At 48.5% G+C, this 22857-nt stretch overlaps 1 protein-coding gene across 6 annotated transcripts in view; it reads right to left on the bottom strand.

Annotated features, from left to right (window-relative positions):
- Positions 1 to 22857, bottom strand: part of LOC137449153 (contactin-4) — a 425057-nt gene that overhangs the window by 65618 nt on the left and 336582 nt on the right. For all 6 annotated transcript variants that reach the window (XM_068154396.1, XM_068154400.1, XM_068154397.1 and 3 more), the window contains one exon: positions 17390 to 17540. In XM_068154396.1, coding sequence (XP_068010497.1) covers positions 17390 to 17540 — 151 coding nt within the window. The remainder of the gene's footprint in view (positions 1 to 17389; positions 17541 to 22857) is intronic.

Below are 22857 nucleotides of genomic sequence, written 5' to 3'. Positions count from 1 at the left end.
CCCTTCTCTTCTCCAGGCTCAACAGCCCCAACTCTCCCAGCCTGTCCCCTTAGGGGAGGTTCTCATCTCTGTGGCCTCCTGCAGACCCAACCCAACAGTTTGATGTCCTTTCTTTGCTGTGTCATTAAAACAATCTATGCAGGTCCAGGAAAAAAAAAATCTCATTACCACCACACACCCAGGGGCTGTTCAACCTCACCCACACCCTCACAGACTCCAGGTGAAAGCCTTTACAGGACTGAGGAGCAGGTCCATGCTCCAACATTTTCATTGTGATGTATTTTCTGCCTCCCAAAGTCCACTCCCCACCAACAGAAGATCCACACCAGGCAAAGGATCCTGTAGGTATCCCTCAATATATTCTTCTCACCTTGCCCTCTATTTCTTCTAGGAAGAAACTCTTGACAGTGAGGGTAGTGAGACACTGGAACAGGCTGCCCAGGGAGGCTGTGGCTGCCCCTGCTTGGAGGTGTTCAGGGCCAAGTTGGATAAAGGCATTAAGCAGCCTGGGCTAGTGGGAGGTGCCCCTGCCCATGGCATGTGTATTTAAACTGGGTGATCCTCAGGGGTCTGTGATGCTTTGTTCAGCAGATGGAAAGGTGGAATGGACTGCAAGCACAGCCCATATGGCAGGCAGCATTCCTCTTCTCCTCCCGAGGGAGGCAGCACAGCTATGGGACTGCAGGTTACGGCTCCCATGTTTCTCTGGAGCAAAATGCTTGTAATGACAAAATGACTGTTTCATTCCTTTCTTTCCCCCCACCCCCTTCCCCTCTCAAATGGTTTTATTAGCACTGCTGCAAGGCAGTAAGTTAGGTTCTTGCTCATCTGATAATTTCAGCATTTTAATTGATGAAACACAAGCACAACTCCTCTTGCTTTCACTGCTGATTAAACACATCCATCTGAAAATATTTCATGCTTAGCCAAGTGAATACTTAAATCCATTTTTTCTCTTTTTCATCCCTTTTCCCTTTTTCTTTTAATATTTTTCCTTTTTTTTTCTCCTCTTAAGGAAACAATACTGAGGATGTCTGATCCTTTCTCTGCTAAGGGGAGAAAAGCTGTCTTAGAGCAAGCATTTAAATGAGTGTCAGCTGGAAGAAACACACACTGAGTGCAATTGGAGATAAAACTCCCATTGATCCCTTCATGTACAGCCTTTGTGGAGGTGCCTGACGTGCCTATTGAAAGGAGACTGCCATGCCAGAGTTCTTCTAGGAGATAATCCATCTTCTGAGAGAGGATTTGGGTTAAATGTACCTGTGAAAAACACTGTATCTCAACCAACATGATGAATGGCCTATTGTCCATCCTCTGGAGCTCTGCTTGGCCAAGGGGAGGGCATGGAAAGCAAGAGGGAGAGAAAAAGCAACACCAGACAGAACAATCTCAGTGGTGCTCAGCTCACTGGGGCTGTTCAGTCTGGAGAAGAGAGAAGGCTCTGAGGAGACCTCATTGTGGCTTTCCAGTATCTGAAGGGGGTTACAAGAAAGCTGGGGAGGGACTTTTGAGGGTGTCAGGGAGTGATAGGACTGGGGGGGATGGAACAAAACTAGAAATGGGTAGACTGAGATTGGGTGTTAGGAAGAAGTTGTTCCCCATGAGGGTGGTGAGAGCCTGGCACAGGTTGCCCAGGGAGGTGGTGGAAGCCTCATCCATCCCTGGAGGTGTTTGCAGCCAGGCTGGATGTGGCTGTGAGCAACCTGCTGTAGTGTGAGGTGTCCCTGCCCATGGCAGGGGGGTTGGCACTGGCTGAGCCTTGAGGTCCCTTTCAACCCTGACAGTTCTGTGATTCTGTGGTGGATTTGCTCAGCCTTTTTCCCCATGGTTGATAGGCAGGAAAATATCTACAGCAGTTTTGAGCCTACCAGCAACATAGCTTTGTGCCACAGAGCTCCTCTGAATGTAACTGATTCCAGGCAATTGCATTATTTATCAAATTATTTCTCTCTCCATTGCATGTCTTTGGAGCACTTTATTACCTTTTTAATAACACTTCCCATGCAATGAGGCAGAGCCTGGGATTATTAAAGCGAGCTCACAAAGGCAGGGCTGGCCATTAGGCTGCTCCAGGAAAACACAGGGAAATTTAGACACACTCCCAGCTTTGGCTGCACTGACTGCTTGGAGAGCAGCCCTCCCTGAATCCAGGCACACTGCTCATGACGAGCTGCTCCTGCCTTGAAGAATGCTCCTCAGTGTTCATTTTCAAGACACTGAGGTGCTGGAGAGTGTCCAGAGAAGGGCAAAACTGGTCTAAGGGTCTGGAGAATAGGGCTGGTGAGGAGCAGCTGAGGGAACTGGGGGTGTTCAGGCTGGAGAAGAGGAGGCTGAGGGGAGACCTCGTTGCTTTGTACAGCTCCCTGAGAGGAGGCTGCAGTGAGGAGGGGGTTAGGCTCTCCTCTCTAGTCTCAGGTGATAGAAGGAGAGGAAATGGCCTGAAATTGTGTCAGGGAGCATTAGGTTAGAGATGATAGAGCTGGGGACAGAAATTCTACCTTAGATACTGGATGGGGCACTTGGTGCCATGGTTTAGTTGGTCAGATGGTGTTGGGTGAGAGGTTGGACTCGATGATCTCAAAGGTCTTTTCCAACCTATTCTAGTCTAGTCTAGTCTAGTCTAGTCTATTCTAAAGGGGTGATGGGTTTAAACTAAATGAGGGACATTCAGGACAGTGACACAAGCAAGGATGGGACAAGCTGGGTCCACATCTAGCATCCAAGTGCTTGTTGGATGGAGACTGCAGTGGTCTCCTTGGCTCATTCATCTAAACTCACAGCTGATGGGGACAATCATACTGCACAGGCAGTCTTCTACACATCTGCAGCTTCTTGTGCAGGACCTGTTAGCTTTGATTTAGATCACACCCCCAGATGCTTCAGCACTTATTTGTCTATAACCACTTGTCTTTTCACGGTTCACAGGAAAGCCTGAGATAATTTAGAGCCTCTGTCAAAGCCTATTTAATTTAGTGCATGTCTTCCTCTTGGTGAAAGCAGGCATTAGATAAGACCCTCCTTATCCATGACAACTGGCAGGTCTCTTAACAGCAAACTCCCTATAATTAATTTTCAGGTAAGAACTATATTTGTTCAAAATCAACCCAGGCAAAAGCCTGTGGCATTGAGTTCAGCAGAAACTGGAGACACATTTTAAATGGAGCTAAGGAGCATGAAGATCACAGGATGTTAGGGTTGGAAGGGACCTCTGGAGATCGTTGAGTCCACCCCCTGCTGCCAGAGCAGGACCATAGAATCCAGCACAGGTCACACAGGAATGCATCCAGATGGAGCTTGAATGCCTCCAGTGAGGGAGACTCCACAACCTCTCTGGGGAGCCTGTTCCAGTGCTCTGTGACCCTCCCAGTACAGAAGTTCCTCCTCATGTTGAGGTGGAACCTCCTGTGCTGTAGTTGATATCCATTGTCCCTTGGCCTATCCCAGGGTGCAACTGAGCAGAGCCTGTCCCCTTGCTCTTGACCCTCAGCCTTCAGATATTAATAGGCATTGATCAGATCCCTCTCAGCCTTCTCCTTTCCACACTGAACAGCCCCAGGGCTCTCAGCCTCTCCTCATCAGGCAGTGCTGCAATCCCTTCAGCACACTTGTAGCCCTCCACTGGACTCTCTCCAGCAGATCCCTGTCCCTCCTGGCCTGAGGAGCTGAAAACTGGATGCAATATTCCAGGTGAGGCCTCACCAGGGCAGAGTAGAAGGAAAGGAGGACCTCCCTCCACCTGCTGGGCACACTCCTCTTAATGAACCCCAGGATCCCATTGGCTTCCTTCGCCACAAGGGCACATTGCTGTCCCCATGGAGAAACTGTTATCCACCAGGACCCAGATGAAGTGTTGGGAGTCCTGAGGTTGTGTGTGGCTGGGGTCTCTGTCATGGGTGTGCTTCTCCATCTAGAAAATACACATCTTCCTTCCAAGGGCAAACACTGGCCGGGGAAGGCACCGATGAACATCACCTCTGCACCACGTTTACATCTGAGTCATGAAGGACACCAGGAGGCTTACTGCTAAGCTGCAGGAGCTGTGAGCTGGGTAGGCATCTGTGATGGTGCAGAATTTGGGGTCATTTTCAGTGCTCTAGGACTACAATGGGAAAGCAGACCAAAAAACATTAATAGAATGAATCTTTTGGAAGGCCTTCCTAGGCACCAGCCACACAGCATACTTATTCCAGGGGATGTGAATTGCTGTGTGCAAAAGTGGTTTGATTTGGGGCTTTTGACTTGCAGCCTTGCTAGGTGTGAGGAATTAAAGGTGAGGAGAGTACAAACTGCAATTCTTTCAGATCACCACAAAAAAACCCCAAACCTCTGGTGAATATTATTCTGGGGAGAGAGGCAATAAATAAATAAATGAATAAAAGAAATAAACTAGAGCATCTTTTGCTCAGGTAAATCTGTTTGAGCAGACAGCAGAGGTGCCTTTGGTGACACCAACCATAACAGCTCCACTCAATTCAGCATCAGCTTCAACCAGTCACAGATTTGGGAGTCCTAAGTTCTCAGAATTCCTTTTTTCAACGAATTATTTATCTGCAGTGATGGAGCAGTCCAAAGAAATAATCCTGCACCCAGCCCAGATTAATATCTATAAACACAAAGGCTGTGTTTTGTCATCGTCATCCCCTTTTTAAGGCAAGGAGTGACAAAAACCTCATCCCCAAGGAGCGGGGCGGCGGGTGGGAAGGATGGGAACCTTTGCAGCTATTAAGAGGCTTCATGTAAATTGTGTGAAGATGCCTAGAGTCATAACTCCAACCTAAAAATATCCCTGGGTTATCTGAGAAGAAGAGCTCTCAACAAAATATCTTTTCTTAAGGGATGCTGATAAGGGGAAGAAACAAATGAAAGCCAAACACGAGCACTGCAAGGGGCCCTGAAGGAAACAAGCAGGCTGTGGTGAATTGCAAACAGCAGAAACCTTTTGCCTTCTCTCCCTTACCATGCCTTTTTTCTCCCACTGCAGACCCCATTAAAATAAACACAGGATGAAAGATCAAGTCATGAAAATAAATATTTGAGGAAGCAGAGCTGAGTAAGGCAACAGAAAGCTCCCTTTTTACTGCTGTCATTCCTGAGACATGAGGCAATGATAGCTTGAGCTACATGAGACGATTCTGAAAGTCTTGAAGGGTCCAGTGGTGCAAAGAGCCAATTTTCCCTTTGATTTGGTGGGAAATGAAGACCATTCCACATGGGAAACTGCCCTTTTGACACAGCTTTCCAACTTCACAGTTTACTTTTACAGACTAAGCTAACCATTGGCCATCAACCATGAAAGCCACAACAGCACCAGAAAGGACAGGGAAGATCCACACCAACAGCCCCAGGACCTGTCCCCCAGAGCAGCTCTGACTGCTGGTGGTGAAGGGACAAATCACACTTGCAAACCGACCTGTGAAAGACTAAAACATCCTTGTAGGCACCATTATCCTCCCAGAGACATGCTGCTCCCTGCAAAGCATCCTCTTACACTCCGAAGTGAGGTGGATCTTGTGTAGGAAGAAGCAGGTGCAGTGAAGCCACTCCTGCCTTCAGTCTGCCTCATGGTCAGTGCCTGTTTTTCTAGGGCAGTGGCTACAGACAGAGGTATGGAGATTAAGTGACTTCTCCCAGTCCATGAAGAGAGGCACAGGAAAACGAAGAATCAAATTAGGAAGCAAAGCCTCCAGCCATCATCAACAACAACTCCCTCATAGAATGGCTTAGGTGGGAAAGAACCTGAGAGATCATCTACTCCAACCGCCCCACCACGGGCAGGGACACCTCTCAACCAGACTCAGCTGCTCAAGTCCTCATCCAACCTGACCTTGAACACCCCCAAGGAGGAAGCACAACCTCCCTGGGCAACCCATTCCAGGGTATCACCTCATTTGTACTGCAGAACCTCTTCCTCAGCTCCAGCCTAACCCTGTTCTCTCTCAGCTTCAAACCATTCCCATTTGTCCTGTCTCCAGACATCCTCATGAAAAATCCCTTTCTAGCCTTCCTGTAGGATCCTTTCAAGCATTGGAAGGCAGCTCTAAGGTACCCCTGGAGTCTTCTGCTCTTTAGGCTGAACACCCCCAGCTCCCTCAGCCTGTCCTCACAGCAGAGCTGCTCCAGCTCCTTGGATCATCTTGGTATCCCCCTGTCTGCAGCGAGGACAAGCCCCTGCCCTCTGCCTACAGCAAATGCTTTGGAGGTTTGGAGAACACTAGTCACTGAAGGAAACTCCACTGAAGCTCCTAAAAATTATTCTCTGATGAGGAAAAAAAAAAGGAGACAAATCCCATGCAAGGTTTTCTGTGCATCAGCTGCTGACACAAACCATTTCTGCAAGTGGTGGTGAGATTAGAGCCGAAGCAGCAAATGCACTCTCAGCTTATTTGTTCCAGCTGATACCTCCCGAACAGAAAAGCCCAAAGGCAGAGCCTTTCAAACCCAACACATCTTTGCCTCTAGTTGCAAAACACAGAATGCCCACAGTACAAAGACAAATTACCCACTCTGCTTGTAATTAACATGAACATGCATTTGCCAGCTCCAAAGCTGCATTTACGGTGCTTGAAAAACGATGGTTAAATAATCATCAAAACCATCACCCAGGCTGGTAGGTTGTCTGAAAAGTTCATTAGGAATCCTTCTTTTCCACCCCCTCCACCCCTCCCCCCGCCCGACATATCATTATTTCCTTGGATTTTAAACCTGTGGTTCTCAAAGTGTGGCCCTAACTAGGGAAATCATTGCCTTCTCCTCTGTAATCACACAAATAGCCAAGAGAAGAAATGTTTGATAATACCTTTTTTAGTGCCCTTCAAGATGCTACAGCCCTTGAAGAGGGACCTTGACAGGTTGGACAGATGGGCACAGTCCAACAGGAGGGCACTGAACAAGTCCAAGTGCTGGGTACTGCACTTTGGCCACAACAACCCCAGGCAGTGCAACAGGCTGGGGTCAGAGTGGATGGAGAGCAGCCAGGCAGAAAGGGACCTGGGGGGAGTGGTTCACAGTAGCTGAACATGAGCCAGCAGTGTGCCCAGGGGGTCAAGAAGGCCAATGGCATCCTGGCCTGCATCAGGAACAGTGTGGCCAGCAGGAGCAAGGAAGTCATTCTGCCCTGTGCTCAGCACTGGTTAGGCCACACCCTGAGTCCTGTGTCCAGTTCTGGGCTCCACAGTTTAAGAAGGACATTGAGAGACTTGAACGTGTCCAGAGAAGGGCAACAAGAATGCACTCCTATGAGTCTTGAAAGTCTCCAAGGAAGGACACTTCACATTTTCCCTGAGCAGCCTGCTCTAGGGCTCTGTCACCCTTACAGTAATGAAGTTTCCCCTCATGTTGAGGTGGAACCTCCTCTGTTCCAGTTTGTATCTACTGCTCCTTCTCCTGCCACAGGAAAAGAGCCTGACCCCTTCTTCTTGACACCCACCCCTCAGGTATTTGTAGACATTGATGAGATTCCCCTCTCAGCCTTCTCTTCTCCAGACTAACCAGCCCCAGGGCTCTCAGCCTTAGCACGGATTGTCTGTGGTTGTGAGCTCCTTCCAGCAGCAGCAGCGGTAGCAATGATGTCTTACATCTGTTTCACTGAACGCTACAATAACACCACGCTGAAAATAATCTGCTGGGAAAATAGGAACAGATTGCTGATGCTACAGGAGACTGTGTTAGGGTGTGAGAGAGAGCAGTCTTGTTCCTGGAGCACCAGCTGAAATTTGGCATGGGTTGGGACTACCTTCACTGGCATCTTGGGGATGCTCGACCACAGTTTGTGGTTGGTTAGAGGACACTTTCCCAGCCCTACAGGAGAAGATAAATGAGCCAGCAAATTCTAAGGATCAGCCTAATTGCTTTACACATAAAAACCAAATCAGCACTGAATCTGGCTTCTGGATAACTCTCTAAGCCCTTCTCAGATGACCCTTTGCTAGAAACCTTGTCTTAAGCACAGAGGGGAAAGACAAAGCAGGAGTTAATTGGGTTGCTGACTTGCTGCCAACGCTGAAGAGAACTTGAAAGCTGAAGAGAAATGATCATAGAAAGGTTTGGGTTGGAAGGGACCTCCAGAAGTCATCTAGTCCAAACCCCCTGTAATCAGCAGGGGCATCTGCAACTGGAACAGGTTGCTCACAGCCCCATCCAACCTCACCTGGAATTCTTTTAGGGATGGGCATCTGCCACCTCTCTGGGCTACTTGGGCAGGGACATCCTCCACTACATCAGATTGCTCAGACCTTTTTGAGCCTCACCTTGAATACCTCCAGGGATGGGGGCTCAAATGGCTCCCTGGGCAGCCTGTTCCAGCATTCCACCACCCTCATGGTAAAGAACCTGTTCGTAACATCCAATCTAAATCTGATCTTCTCCCATTTCAAACCATTGCCATCATCCTACCACTGCAGGTCTTTGGAAACAATCCATCTCCAGCCTCCTGCAGGCCTCCTTCAAGTATTGGAATAGTCCAAAGCTGGGGAGGGACTTTTTAGTGTGTCAGGGAGTGATAGGAGTATCAGGGCAATGGAAAAAAAAATAGAAGTGGGTAGATTAAGATTGGATGTTAGGAAGAAATTCTTCCCCATGAGGGTGGTGAGAGACTGGAACAGGTTGTCCAGGGCCGGTGGTGGAAGCCTCCTCCCTGGGGCTTGTAAGGCCAGGCTGGATGTGGCTGTGAGCAACCTGCTGCAGTGTGGTGTCCCTGCCCATGCCCTCCCATGGCAGGGAGGTTGGAACTGGATGATTCTTGTGGTCCCTTCCAAACCTGACAATTCTATGATTCTATGATCATGAGGCCATCAAGCCTGAGCTAAACCCAGCTTCTGCTGGGATATAGTCCGTGATCATGAGGCCACCCAGCCTGAGCTAAACCCAGCTTCTGCTGGGATATAGTCCATGATCATGAGGCCACCCAGCCTGAGCTAAACCCAGCTTCTGCTGGGATATAGTCCATGATCATGAGGCCACCCAGCCTGAGCTAAACCCAGCTTCTGCTGGGAAATAGTCCATGATTGTGAGGCCACCAACCCCAGGGTGACTGCTTTCCCAAGCCCTCAAGTGGTTCCCTGGTTCATTGTAGTTCTCTGCATAGAAAATTCATTCAAGAAAGTTGCCAGGGCAGTTCTCTTGGATCTTCCAAGGAATCAGAGCCATCTTCTGTCACTGGCTTTGAAACCAAACAAATGAATGCTGCACTCTCAATACCAGCTTCAGGAAGCTATTTGCAGGGTGTCACTTTCCATACTGCCTCAGCAGGATGGAATGAAAAGCTGACAAGTTATTGATGGTTGGGTTACCTGTCTGCCTTTAAAGAAATTGCACAGGTGATTTATGTTAAAAAAACCCCAACAGAATAGAAGAAAAGCCAGTCAACACAATTAAGGCAAAACAACACCAGGAAGCACCCTCTGAGGTTTTCTTTTCTGCTGGAGTGTCACCAGCCTGTGTGGCCAAAAGCCACTTCTGGCAATTCATCTCTCAAGTAATCAGTATAAAAACATCGCCGCGGTTTGCAGCCTGGCAGCAGCCTGGCAAAGATGTGCTGCCTGGCCTTGCTGCCATTTTCTTTCTGGCTGTTTCAAGTAATTAACCACTAATTGGAAAGACTGAGGCCACAAATTACAAACAAAATGAAAAAGGAATGAAATTGGAATTTACACAACTTGTGGTTTTAAACTCAAGACACTGAAAGGGAGAGAGAATAGGCTTTCCTGTCCTGTCTGCCTTCACAACTGTCCCTTCTCAAACAGCCACAGCACTGAGGTGAATACATTAAAATTCCTCTTAGCAAACTTGTACCTGAGGGGTCTGTAAAAAATGGAATGGAATGGAATGGAATGGAATGGAATGGAATGGAATGGAATGGAATGGAATGGAATGGAATTAATCAGGTTGGAAAAGACCTCAGAGATCAAGTCCAACCTATCACCCAACACCATCTAATCAACTAAACCATGGCACTAGGTGCCTCATCCAGTCTCTTCCTAAACACCTCCAATGATGGTGACTCTGCAACCTCCCTGGGCAGCACATTCCAATGGCAAATCTCTCTAGCTGGGAAGAATTTCTTCCTACTATCCAGCCTAAACCTCCCCTGGCATGGCTTGAGACTGTGTCCTCTTGTTCTGGCACTGGTTGCCTGGGGAGAAGAGACCAAACCCCACCTGGCTACCACCTCCCTTCAGGGAGTTGTAGAGAGCAAGAAGGTCCCCCCTGAGCCTCCTCTTCTCCAGGCTAAGCAACCCCAGCTCCCTCAGCCTCTCCTTGTAGGGCTTGTGCTTGAGGCCTCTCACCAGGTAGTCAAATCCTCATCTCCCTTTCTCCTTTTCAGATGTTACCCAGGCACTAGACTTCTAAACCTGAACTTTGCCCTTCTAGAGCAGCTCTGCCTGTAGGCTACAGTGGGGAGCAGTAATGAATATGTGGAAAAATCTGGACCTAAGTTACTGAAACCTTATGCAGGACATAAACCCCTTTGGAAAACAAATTGTGAGCACTTTCTGCCAGTGTCATTCCCTCTCCTGAGCTTGGTTTGCCCAAGGTCCAAGCTGGCTGGGCACTCCTTACGCTTCCAGATTCTGCTGTGCCTGAACTCCGTGGGTAACTGCCAGCATGTGCTGCATTTCTGTGGTCTTATTGGTTTTCAGCTTTAAAAATTAAGATACAATAAACATATATCTCAAAGAAAATCTTTGTGCTTTAAGCTTTGTGTGTGCAGGAGCCTGCTCATAGATCACAAAGCTTGTCAAGACTGCAAGCTAATGGGACCAACTGGGAACATTTCCATGAAGGCAGTGCCTGGAGTATCTAGGTCAGATCCTGCTCTAACAAAGTGCACTCTGAGAGTCCCTTCATACAGCAACTTGTTTAATTAAGATAACAGATGTTGCTATTACACAAAGTCCTAGAGAGGGGTTGTTTAATTGGACACTTTGCTGTTCTTTTGCTACCAGCACAGAACATCATTTGTTTGCTGTGAATTTCCTTCCCTACAATTAAAGGCTATCAACAATGCAGGCACTGCACAGCACCACAAAGGAACAGCTCTAACGATGTAAGAGCTTCACATGCACGGGAAAAGCAGAGGAGCAACTTGTTTGGGGGCTTACAAGTACAAATATTTTTCTGCCCTGGACTGAGAACTGTGTCCAGTTCTGGGCTCCTCAATTTAAGGAGGACATTGAGAGACTTGAAGGTGTCCAGAGAAGGGCAATGAGGCTGGGGAGGGGTCTGGAGCACAGCCCTGTGAGGAGAGGCTGAGGGAGCTGGGGTTGCTTAGCCTGGAGAAGAGGAGACTCAGGGGTGACCTTATAGCTCTCTACAGCTACCTGAAGGGAGGTTGTAGCCAGGTGGGGATTGGTCTCTTCTCCCAGGCAAGCAGCACCAGAACAAGAGGACACAGTCTCAAGCTGTGCCAGGGGAGGTTTAGGCTGGATGTTAGGAAGAAGTTATTCACAGAAAGAGAGATTGGCCTTTGGAATGTGCTCCCCAGGGAGGTGGTGGAGTCCCTGTCCCTGGTGGTGTTCAAAAAAGGACAGAGTACAGGGGAAGGATCAGTCTCAGCTCCAACCTTAAACTCCACCACTCCCATGCCTGAGCACTCAAACTGAAATGACTGCACCTGCAGATTTGTTGGGCTGCAACACTGGGTTTGGGGATTTTTTTGAGTGCTATGGAAAACTGCCTGAAAGGGAAGGGAGATTAAATTGCTCAGCAACAAACTGTTTTGAATTAGCTGCTGCATTAACTGCTTTTAATTATTTGTAAAATGTTTCCTGATCTCCAGTTCAAAGAGAATTCCAGCTCCATTGCAGGACCTTCCTGCAGCACTTTGGAGCGTGGGAGCAGCTGTGACAGAGGCTTAGTTTAATTTCAGCTGGCAGCACTCTGCCTGCCTAGCTCCAGGATTTGTCTCTAATCATGTTCAGCCTGATTCTCCCTCCTGCACTCAGGAGTGAGCTGGTGACTACAGTCAGCTCCTGGTCTCCCAGCACTACGAGGGTGAGCTGCTTGTGCTCGCATCTGACACAGCCACACTGTAATCACGAACAAATGGAAAGGTTTCTGGGATAAGATCACCTGAAAACAAAGGGTTTAAAGCACTGGCCTCAGAAACAGATTTATCCAAGGTTGTTGCATGAGACATAATGGAATTATTATGAGAGGATCAACAAAATCCTCCAAGACCAATCTGACTGCCATGACTTCCCCTCCTGCTCCTGCCCATGAATAATATATACAAAACTATGCCTGGAAATAATAGTCCTACATGGGAAATAATGTGGGATGGAGGATCATAGAATCCTAAAATGGTTTGGTTTGGAAGGGAGCTTAAAGCTCATCCAGTTCCAACCTCCTGCCATGGGCAGGGACACCTCCCACCAGCCCAGCTTGCTCAAGGTCCCATCCAATGTGGCCTTGAGCATTGAACGATGTGGCCAGGGAGGGGACATCTACAATCTCCCTGGGCAATCTGTTCTGGTGTTCCACTACCCTCATGGTGCAGAACTTGTTCCTAACATCCAACCTAAACCTGCTCTTCTCTAGTTTAAAGCCACTGCTCCTCATCCTATCACTGCAGGCCATTGTAAACAATCCCTCTGCAGCCTTCTTGTAGCCTCCTTCAGGCACTGGAAGGTCATTATTAGGTCTCACACAGAGCCCTCTCCTCTCCAGGCTGAACACCCCCATCTCCCTCAGCCTGTCCTTGTAGCACAGCTGCTCCAACCCCCTGAACATTTTCCTGGCCCTCCTCTGAACCCTCTCCATCAGGTCCTTGTCCTCCTGTATTGAGGGTCCAGAGCTGGATGCAGTACTCCAGGTGAGGTCTCCCCAGAGCAGAGCAAACTGGCAAATCATAAAATCAAGAAGGTTGGAAGAGACCTCAGAGATCATCAAGTCCAATCCCCTCTCTCCATCTGCTGGCCACACTTCTGATGCAGCCCAGGATATGATTAGCCTTCAAGGTCCCTTCCAACCCAAACCATTCCACACTCCCATGACAGAAAATGATCTCTGTCCCCATACAGAAAGAGTCTTTGTTTGCAAGCAGTACTTGCAATGTATCTGCATCTGTGCTATAGCTGTTCCTATCTAACATTTACCTTCTGGAGTCAGGCTACTAGCAGCATTTTGACTCAATGAGGCCTCCAAGGCAGGATTTCCATTATTATGGAGATGAACTGCCTTTAATGACTGCGACAATATAATTGTACCCCAGGGTAAAATTTCTAATAACACAATCACACAGTTCACAAGCACCAGTAAGAGATGCCTTCAGGGCACGATATTCATTAGGGGTGCAGCACACACCACCTCAGCCTCCAGAGGAGGACAGGAGAACATCAAACCTAAACCAGTAAAAGCTCTTTTTTTGTTCCATGATAGTCTCTGCTCTCTGGGCAGACACTGAACAAGGCACTTGATTTTGCCTCCAGGACAGCAGTAGCCTCCAGAGCAAGAGTCCCAGCAGCACATTTTTGATGCAGGCACTATTTGGATCTCCAGCAAGGAGCCCCTAACTTCACACTCCATCTGAAATGCCACACCAGCCCCAGGAGCAGTGCTGGATTGCCATGGCAGCAGTCAGGCTGTGCACCAGGATTCAAAGCCAGGGCTGACACATAAACTTTGCTGCAAACTCCACCTGGAATTGGAAGGACCATCTATATTGATTAAGCTTCACATGGTCAGATTCACTTTGGAGAAGCATCCAGATGCTCAGGTGCTTCTCTGAAACTCATCACTTTAAGCAGAGATTTCTCTGAAGTTTCTTCTCCCACGCCTGTCTGAAAAGTTGGTTTGTGCCCTATTTGAAGAGATCTCAGCAACAGCTTTTCTTGGCATCTTTCTTCCTATATTTCCACAGATTTTTACAACATTTTTTTTCATCAACAGCCAAGAAAAGTTCTTGTGTGAAGCCCACACATAGGTGTGGGTGTAGCAAGGTACTAGGACTGGACTCCAGTCAATGCTGCTGTCCCCTGGGATGGCAGCAAGGAAATCACACAGACACAGTCTCAAGCTGCACCAGGGGAGGTTTAGGCTGGAGGTGAGGAGAAAGTTCTTCCCAGAAAGAGGAATTGGCCATTGGGATGTGCTGCCCAGGGAGGTGGTGGAGTCCCCATCCCTGGAGGTGTTCAAATAAGGCTTGGATGTGGCACTTGGAGCCAGGGTTTAGTTAGTCATGAGGTATGAGGTAATAGGTTGGACTTGATCTCTGAGGTCTCTTCCAACCTTATTGATTCTATGATTCTATGATCACTTTTCAGCAACTGAAGAAGACAGTATCACAGCAACGTTGAACAGAGGGCCAAACACAGAGCCTCCCCTGCTCCTGAAGTCAGGTGGTGCTGATGAACACTGCTGCAGCCACATGAGACAAGCTAATTTCTTAATTGTGCATTTCACACAATCTCCAGGTGGAGCCTGGGAGGATGGTGTGGTTAATAAAGGCCATGGCCAGGATTCAACACCCTCAGTGCCACTGGAGACCCAACCAACTGCATGGAAAAACTGAACAGGTCCAAGTGCCAAGTCAGCAGAGCGATGTTCATTAAGACATCTTGCCAGAGAGGCCCCACTGGATGATCTGGCTGCTGGAAAAACCCCTGGGCTGAAGGAGCAGAAGGTTTCACACCTGCTTAGGCACATTTCACATCTGGTTTCCCATCCAGGGTTTGATACCTAGCTGGGAGGCTCTCAGTTCTGGCTCAGCATGCATGGCCACCAGCATCAACACCTCAGCCTTGCTCTGGTTTGCATTCGAGCTCAGTGCTGAGCTGCTCAGAGAACTGAGGCAACTCAGCCTCCCAGACACTGCCTCAAGCCTGCCTGAGCATGGGGCCTGGAACCAGCAGACAGCAAGCTATTCAGCAAGGTATTTTTGACTGCAGTTGCCTCTTGGAGAGGGTTGGTGAGGAAAATGCTGTAGGTGCAGCCTTACACTCCCTAGCCAGGTGTGTGCACACTTCAGGGGTGCTGTGGTGTGGACAGCCTCATGTCTACCATTTCACCAAGGGGAAATAATTGTCTCTCCTTTCCCAGCTGTCCGTTTTCCCTGCTGGGTTTGAGTTACATCTCATCCTCTCCTGACCTTGGTAGAAACAAGCTGAAACATCTACAGCCTTTCACAGAGTCACAGAATGTTAGAGGCTGGAAGGGACCTTCAGAGATCATCCAGTCCAACCTGCCCTGCCAAAAGCAGGATCACCTAGGGCAGGCCACACAGGAATGCATCCAGGTGGGTTTGGAAAAAGTCTCCAGACAAAGAGACTCCACAACCCCCCTGGGCAGCCTGCTCCAGTGCTCCATCACCCTCACAGGGAAGAATTTTCTCCTCACGCTGAGGTGAAATCTTCTCTGTTCAAGTTTGTATCCATTGGTCCTTGGCTTATTACTGTGCACCACCCAAAAGAGCTTGGCCCCCACCTCTCAGATATTGATAAACATTGATCAGATCCCCTCTCAACCTTCTCTTCTCCAAACTGAACAGCCCCAGGGCTCTCAGTCTCTCTTCAGAGGGGAGATTATCAAGTCCCATAATCAAATAATCACTTAATTATCTGGGGGTTATTTGAAAATTGTTTAGGTTGCCAAACAATTGAATTGTTTGCCAATTGAATTATTTACCAATTGCCAAACCAAAATTAACTGAAAGTTAGTTGAAAAGGTGTTTTGGAAGCAAGCACACAGGCAACACAAAGCTGCCACCCAGCCTTCTGCTAGCAGTGCATGAGCCACATTCCCTTGGGAAATCAGGATCCAGGGGTTTCTCCTCTATTACAGTACCCAACTGCTAGGTAAGTTTGCAGATGTGCTGAACTCCCACAATTATCCCTTTGTGGGCAGTATTGCACAGCAGTGATCACACAGTGCTCACATTCCTTCCCTTTCCCTTCCACAACTGAAGTGACATTTCCTCTTTCACCCCAAAACTAAAAGGAGGAGAAAGAATTTTGCCATGCCCCAAACAGGATCAGAGCATAAACAGGACAGTTCAGCTATGGATCACACCAGTGAGGATTCCTTTTCTGCTCCTCTGAGGGCAGCCCCGGCTGCTAGAATCACAGAACTGTCAGGGCTGGAAGGGACCTCAAGGATCAGCCAGTGCCAACCCCCTGCCATGGGCAGGGACACCTCACCCTACAGCAGGTTGCTCACAGCCACATCCAGCCTGGCTGCAAAAAACCTCCAGGGATGAAGCTTCCACCACCAACCTGAGCAACCTGTGCCAGTCTCTCACCACCCTCATGGGGAGCAACTTCCTCCTAACATCCAATCTGAATCTACCCACTCCCAGTTTTGCTCCATGGGCAAGTCCTGAACAGAGCACATCAGTGCAAGATGTAAGAAGGCTCCAGGGTACAAGTAGCTCTCAAATCATCTTTGACAGTCATAGAATCATACAATTGTCAGGGTTGAAAGGGACCTCAAGGATCATCCAGTTCCAACCCCCCTGCCATGGGCAGGGACACCTCAGACTACAGCAGGTTGCTAAGAGCCACTTCCAGCCTGGTCTTAAACCTGGTCATTGCTACAACAGCTCAGGGGATATCGATTTTTAAACCTGAAATAAGTTGAAGGATTATGCAAAGAATGAGGAGTATTAACCACTGGAAGTTTTCAAGCATCAGCTCCACGTGGTCCCATCTGTGTTTCCTCGTCAGGAAGTTGTTCCCTGGAGGCTTTTGCAGCCAGGCTGGATGTGGCTGTGAGCAACCTGCTGTAGTGTGAGTTGTCCCTGCCCATGGCGGGGGGGTTGGAACTGGCTGCTCCTTGAGGTCCCTTTCAACCCTGACAGTTCTGTGATTCACTGCAAAGCCACACAGGCAAATTTCAAAGGCAGGGTCCTACTTCCTACCAAGACTCTCCTTTTGAACTAGAAAACCAGAAAAGAACCCAAAAAGGAAGCAAAAAAAGGAATCTAAATTACTTGGGCAGCCTGGAAAAGCTGCCTCCAAGTCAGGCCTTAGGACTGCCAAATTAATTACTGACCCCAAATGATTCCTGCTTGTGGGACACTGAGTAATGTAGCAGAGAGCATTGCAGGCTTTCATCTCCTGGGGATTCCATTTGTTTGGTTGATTTAGGGGGGTGTGTTTGTTTGGAGAAACAATGGTTATTTAGAGCAATGCAGAGAGAAGAATATTTGCTTTTGAGACTGTGTCTTTATCAGCTTCTTGGCAGGGAGGCTGTAGTGGTACACAGAGACTGGGATGAGCACAAAGGGAACAGAAATCTCAGCCCCAGCTCCTTGAGAGTGAACAGGAGCTGTTTTCAGATGTTATTTGCAAGTCAATTTGGAGAAGCTATTAATGACAAATTTAGCTTTCATTGCTGCAGACCCCTGGGTTGGAGGAAGCTAATGACAGAAATGGTTACTTTAAGACATTACCTCTCATTTTCTCTCAGGATGTCTTTTCCTTTCTTCCAAGAGTAAGTAGGTCTGGGGGAAGCTTTTGGCTTGCACTCAATGATTACTTCACCACCCACCTTAACCAGAGTTAACTTCTTCAGGAGTGTTTTGGAGAAGTCTGGACCGACAGCTGAAAAGAAAGAAAAAGAAAACCAGATCAGAGCACCCAGTGGAAAGAAAACCCAAGCCAGGTTCTTTTGAACATTACAACATCCCAGGCTTGTTCCCCACCTGCAATTCCTAAATGAGCTGACCTGGCAAACTGCGTGAATGCAGGGAGAGGGCAAAGAGGCATCTGAATGCTTCAGCTTTTTACTTGTGACCTCAGCAGGCTGGTGTCAGGCACTTCTTATTCAGGGCAGCACCCCTAAGAACCACACCTGCATGGCCTGTGCCTTTAATTAAAGGCTGTGCCTTTAATTTTTTTTTCCCCAAAGATCTTGAACAGAAAGTGGAACAATGTGAATAAATCACTGCTGGGTGTAAGGAGGAAAATAATGGCAGTTCTATGCAATCCCATGGGAAACACTTAAACTAGTTGTGCCAAAACAATCTCTCTCCTTGCTTCCTTGGGCTGGGGGATACTAACTGGCTGCTGCTTGACCTTGGCTGCATTGTTTTGGATAAGTCTAACAACATCTCTCTCTGCTGCTTTCTCTTGTCCCTTTTGTGTACAAGGGAGGGAGAAGCTATTAGCTTCCTCCGGGGTTTCTTAGCCTGGAGAAGAGGAGACTCGGCGAAGACCTTATTGCTCTCTACAACTGCCTGAAGGGAGGTTGTAGCCAGGTGGGGGTTGGTCTCATCTCCCAGGCAACCAGCACCAGAACAAGAGGACACAGTCTCAAGCTGTGCCAGGGGAGTTTTAGGCTGGATGTTAGGAGGAAGTTCTTCCCAGCAAGAGATATTGGCCATTGGAATGTGCTGCCCAGGGAGGAGGTGGAGTCACCATCCCTGGAAGTGTTTAAAAAGAGACTGGATGAGGCACTTGGTGCCATAGTTTAGTTGATTATATGGTGTTGAGTGATAGGTGATAGAATTGGTACTGAGGGATATGGTTCAGCAACAGGCTTGGTAGAGTTAGAGAGTGGTTGGACTTGATGATCTTAAAGATCTCTTCCAATCAAAACCACTCTATGAATGCTCCACAAGCTGGGAGTTTTGTCTCGATATTATAAAGTTGGGAGAACTTGGCATGGGCAAGTCCTGAACAGAGCACATCAGTGCAAGATGCAAGACGGCTCCAGGGTACAAGTAGCTCTCAAATCATCTTTGATAGTCATAGAATTGTCAGGGTTGGAAAAGACCAGTTCCAACCCCCCTGCCATGGGCAGGGACACCTCACACTACAGCAGGTTGCTCACAGCCACATCCAGCCTGGCTGCAAACACCTCCAGGCATGAGGCTTCCACCATCCCCTTGGGCAACCTGTTCCAGTCTCTCACCACTCTCATGCTAAAGAACTGCTTCCTAACATCCAATCTGAATCTACCCATTTCTAGTTTTATTCCATTTCCCCCACTCCTATCACTCCCTGACACCCTCAAAAGCCCCTTCCCAGCTTTCTTGTAGCCCCCTTCAGATACTGGAAGGCCACAATTAGGTCTCCTCAGAGCCTTCTCTCCAGACTGTGTAGCCCCAACTCCTTTAGTCTGTCCTCACAGGAGAGGTGCTCCAGCCCTCTGCTCATCCTTGTAGTCCCTCCAGGGAACACTCTTCTAGTTTGCGAAAAGCATTCATTGAAGCAGCCATCAAAGCCCTGCAGACTGTCTGCAGCCTGTCTGTGAGGCAGGAGATGGTTTGGCTTCTAATTCCTGCCTCAAAATAGATTAGAATAGAGTAGAGTAGAGTAGAGTAGAGTAGAGTAGAGTAGAGTAGAGTAGAGTAGAGTAGAGTAGAGTAGAATAGAATAGAATAGAATAGAATAGAATAGAGTAGAATAGACCAGACCAGACCAGACCAGACCAGGTTGGAAGAGACCTTCAAGATCATCGTGTCCAACCTATCATCCAACACCACCCAACCAACTAAACCATGGCACCAAGCACCCCATCAAGTCTCCTCCTGAACACATCCAGTGATGGCGACTCTACCACCTCCTTGGGCAGCCCATTCCAATGGGCAATCACTCTCTCTGTGTAAAACTTCCCCTGGTCCAGCCTGAGGCTGTGTCCTCTTGTTCTGGTGCTGGCTGCCTGGGAGAAGAGACCAACCTCTGCCTGTCTACAACCTCCCTTCAGGTAGTTGTAGAGAGCGATAAGGTCACGCCTGAGTCTCCTCTTCTCCAGGCTAAGCAACCCCAGCTCCCTCAGCCTCTCTTCACAGGGCTTGTGTTCCAAATCCCTCCCCAGCTTTGTTGCCCTTCTCCGGACACATTCCAGCAAGTCAACATCTTTCCTAAACTGAGGGGCCCAGAACTGGACACAGGACTCAAGGTGTGGCCTAACCAGTGCAGTGTACAGGAGCAGAATGACCTCCCTTCTCCTGCTGGCCACACTATTCCTGATGCAGGCCAGGATGCCCTTGGCCCTCTTGGCTGTCTGGGCACACTGCAGGCTCATGTTCAGCCTGCCATCAACCACTACCCCCAGGTCCCTCTCTGCCTGGCTGCTCTCTAGCCACTCTGACCCCAGCCTGTAGCACTACATGGGGTTGTTGTGGCCAATGTGCAGAACCTGGCACTTGGATGTGTTCAATCTCATGCCCCTGGACTCTGCCCATCTGTCCAGCCTGTCAAGATCCCTCTGATTTATGGGATGGGACTTGATGACAGGCTGAACTTCCAGGCAGCTGCCTCTAGACTGACTCTGGTAGTGAACTTCCCAATGATGACCAGGAGATTTTATTTCCATCAAGTAGGACAATTAATTTTTCCCGTCTGGAAAGCTCAAAGCAAACAGGTGAGGCAGCTCGTGAACAGCTCTTGCCCTGTTAGCTAGGTCTGTGCTGGCAGAAGTTTGCTTTCTGGCAGATCTGATAGAATCATCAAATGGTTTGGGTTGGAAGGGACCTTTAAAGGTCATCTAGTCCAACCACCTGCAGTCAGCAGGGACATCTGACCTGGAATGGTTGCAGGGATGGGGCATCTCCCACCCCTCTGGGCAACCAGGGACAGGGTTTCAGCACCGTCACCGGGCAAAATTTATTCCTTCTCTCTAGACTGAATCTCCCTCTTTTAGTTCAAACCATCAGCCCCTGCCCTGTCACAACAGGCCTAACGGAGGCGACGGAGATGGGAATCAATACGGCTGACCAATGTGATCGAGTATTGCTCCTTTATTGTTCCAGTGGTGCAGGCCTGTGGAGCAGGCCTGTAGTGCAAGTATAGCACGGTAAAGTGTAGAAGAAACAGGAGACAGGAAAGGCAGAAGTGCGTAGCAAGGCAACTGCTACAACTGATATAAACTGGGAGCGCCCTGTTGGCACAGCTCCATTGGTTCCCTCTGAGTGACCACACATTGCACTGTTACAGATTATTGGTCCAACTACTAATGACACAACGAGGTTGTTGATGCAGGTGCATGTCCTGTTGTCCCAAGATAACTGTCCATGTTTATAGCTACCAGTGCCTTGTTTTAGTTCCATGCTGCAGGCACAGCACTGTTTTGCTCCACTGCTAGCTGGCTCTGCACTTATGCTGAGCATGGCCTGCCACCATGTCAGGCTCTAGGCCTGCGCTGCCAGATTGCTCACACTGCTCCTCGCTGGCATTGCCACACAGGCCCTGCTCAAAAGGCTGTCACCAGCTTTCTGACTGGCCCCTTGAAGTACTGAAAGGCCACCAGAGGGTCTCTCTGGAGCCTTCTTTTCTCCAGGCTGAACAACTCTAACTCTCTCAACCTGGCCTCACAGCAGAAAGGTTCCAGCCCTTGGATCATTTTTGTGTCCTTCTCAGGCCCCACTCCAACACATTCACATCCTTCTTGTGTTGAAGGCTCCATCAGTGGCAGCTAACTGTGCCCAGTCCCCCCTCATTCTCTTTGCCAGCTGCGTGCCTGCTCCCTGCTCCTCCTGCACCATTCCTGTGTCCCCTTAAGCTTGCAGCATTTCCCTCAGCTTCCTTCCTTGCTGCACCCTGGGAGGTGAGAGTGTAGATCACAGTGCACTGCATCTGTTTGATGCTCTGTAAAATGATCTAAAGCTCACCTGAAGCAGCCAGGAGACCAAAACCTGCTGTGTGATACAGAAGGCAAATCCTGCCTCAGTTCTTTTGGGTATCATTCCTGCTGCAAAAGAGCTGAATAAAACATAATCCCACACTGGTAATGGGGTGGGTTTCATGATCAAACAGATCTTGGCTGCCTCTTTCATGCAGCAGAGTTCACTAATCTCTGAGCTGTCTTGTCTTCTGTGTCTAATCACAGGCAGCTGACTTCATTTGAGCACAGAGGAAGACATGGATGTTATTAAAGACTAGGGAAGAGCCATCTGAAAGCCAAGGCTATGTAAAACAGCTCAAAATTAAAGGAGACATCCTGAGGACAACCTCCCAACAAGGCACTCAGAACCAGATGGATTATTATTGATGTCCTGTCAGCCTCATTCATACATTAGCACTTCTGGAAATCATTTCTCAGCTGATTGTTCAAAAGTGATGAGCAAAACTGGTTTTGGAATGATGCTGCTCTGTCCATCTCAGTAATGAGCAGCTCAGGCTGGGCTTTTACAATCATAGAATTGTTTAAGCTGGAAAAGGTCACTTAAGATCATCAAGTCTAGCATTAAACCATGTCCCAAAGTGCACACTGTTCCTGAACACCTCCAGGGATGGGGACTCCACCACCTCCCTGGGCAGCCTGTGCCACTCCCTGATCCCTCTTGCAGGAAAGAATTTTTTCCCTTCATCCAATCTAAACAAGTAATTTGCTACTTTCCTCTTGGGCCTGTTGGAGCCAGAGGAGTTGCAGGATTCAGGTTTTATTCTGTGCTGTTCAAAGTGTTGCCATCTGACATTCAGAAACCTCCATTGTCAGCACAACCACAGCTTCCTTGTGCCACTTCTGGGCTAAGACTTTTAATTTCTTAGAAATCATAGAAATCACAGAATCAATAAGGTTGGAAGAGACCTCAGAGGTCATCAAGTCCAACCTGTCACCCAAGACCTCATGACTACTAAACCATGGCTTCAAGTGCCACATCCACTCCCTTTTTGAACACCTCCAGGGATAGTGACTCCACCACCTCTCTGGGCAGCACATTCCAGTGGCCAATTACTCTCAGTGAAGAACTTTCTCCTCACATCCAGCCTAAACTTCCCCTGGCACAGCTTGAGACTGTGTCCTCTTGTTCTGGTGCTGGTTGCCTGAGAGAAGAGACCATAGAATCATAGAATCAATAAGGTTGGAAAAGACCTCAAAGATCATCAAGTCCAACCTGTCACACATAGTGACATCTAAAGTGAGGAGGAACTTTGTTAATTTCAGGGTGGCAGAGCAGGGGAGCAGGCTGCC

Source organism: Melanerpes formicivorus, unplaced genomic scaffold, assembly GCF_026170545.1.
Source record: "Melanerpes formicivorus ecotype bairdi unplaced genomic scaffold, bMelFor1.0.p_v2 SCAF_28, whole genome shotgun sequence".
In the NCBI taxonomy this organism is placed as follows: domain Eukaryota; kingdom Metazoa; phylum Chordata; class Aves; order Piciformes; family Picidae; genus Melanerpes; species Melanerpes formicivorus.
This window is presented reverse-complemented; position numbering and strand designations above follow the sequence as displayed.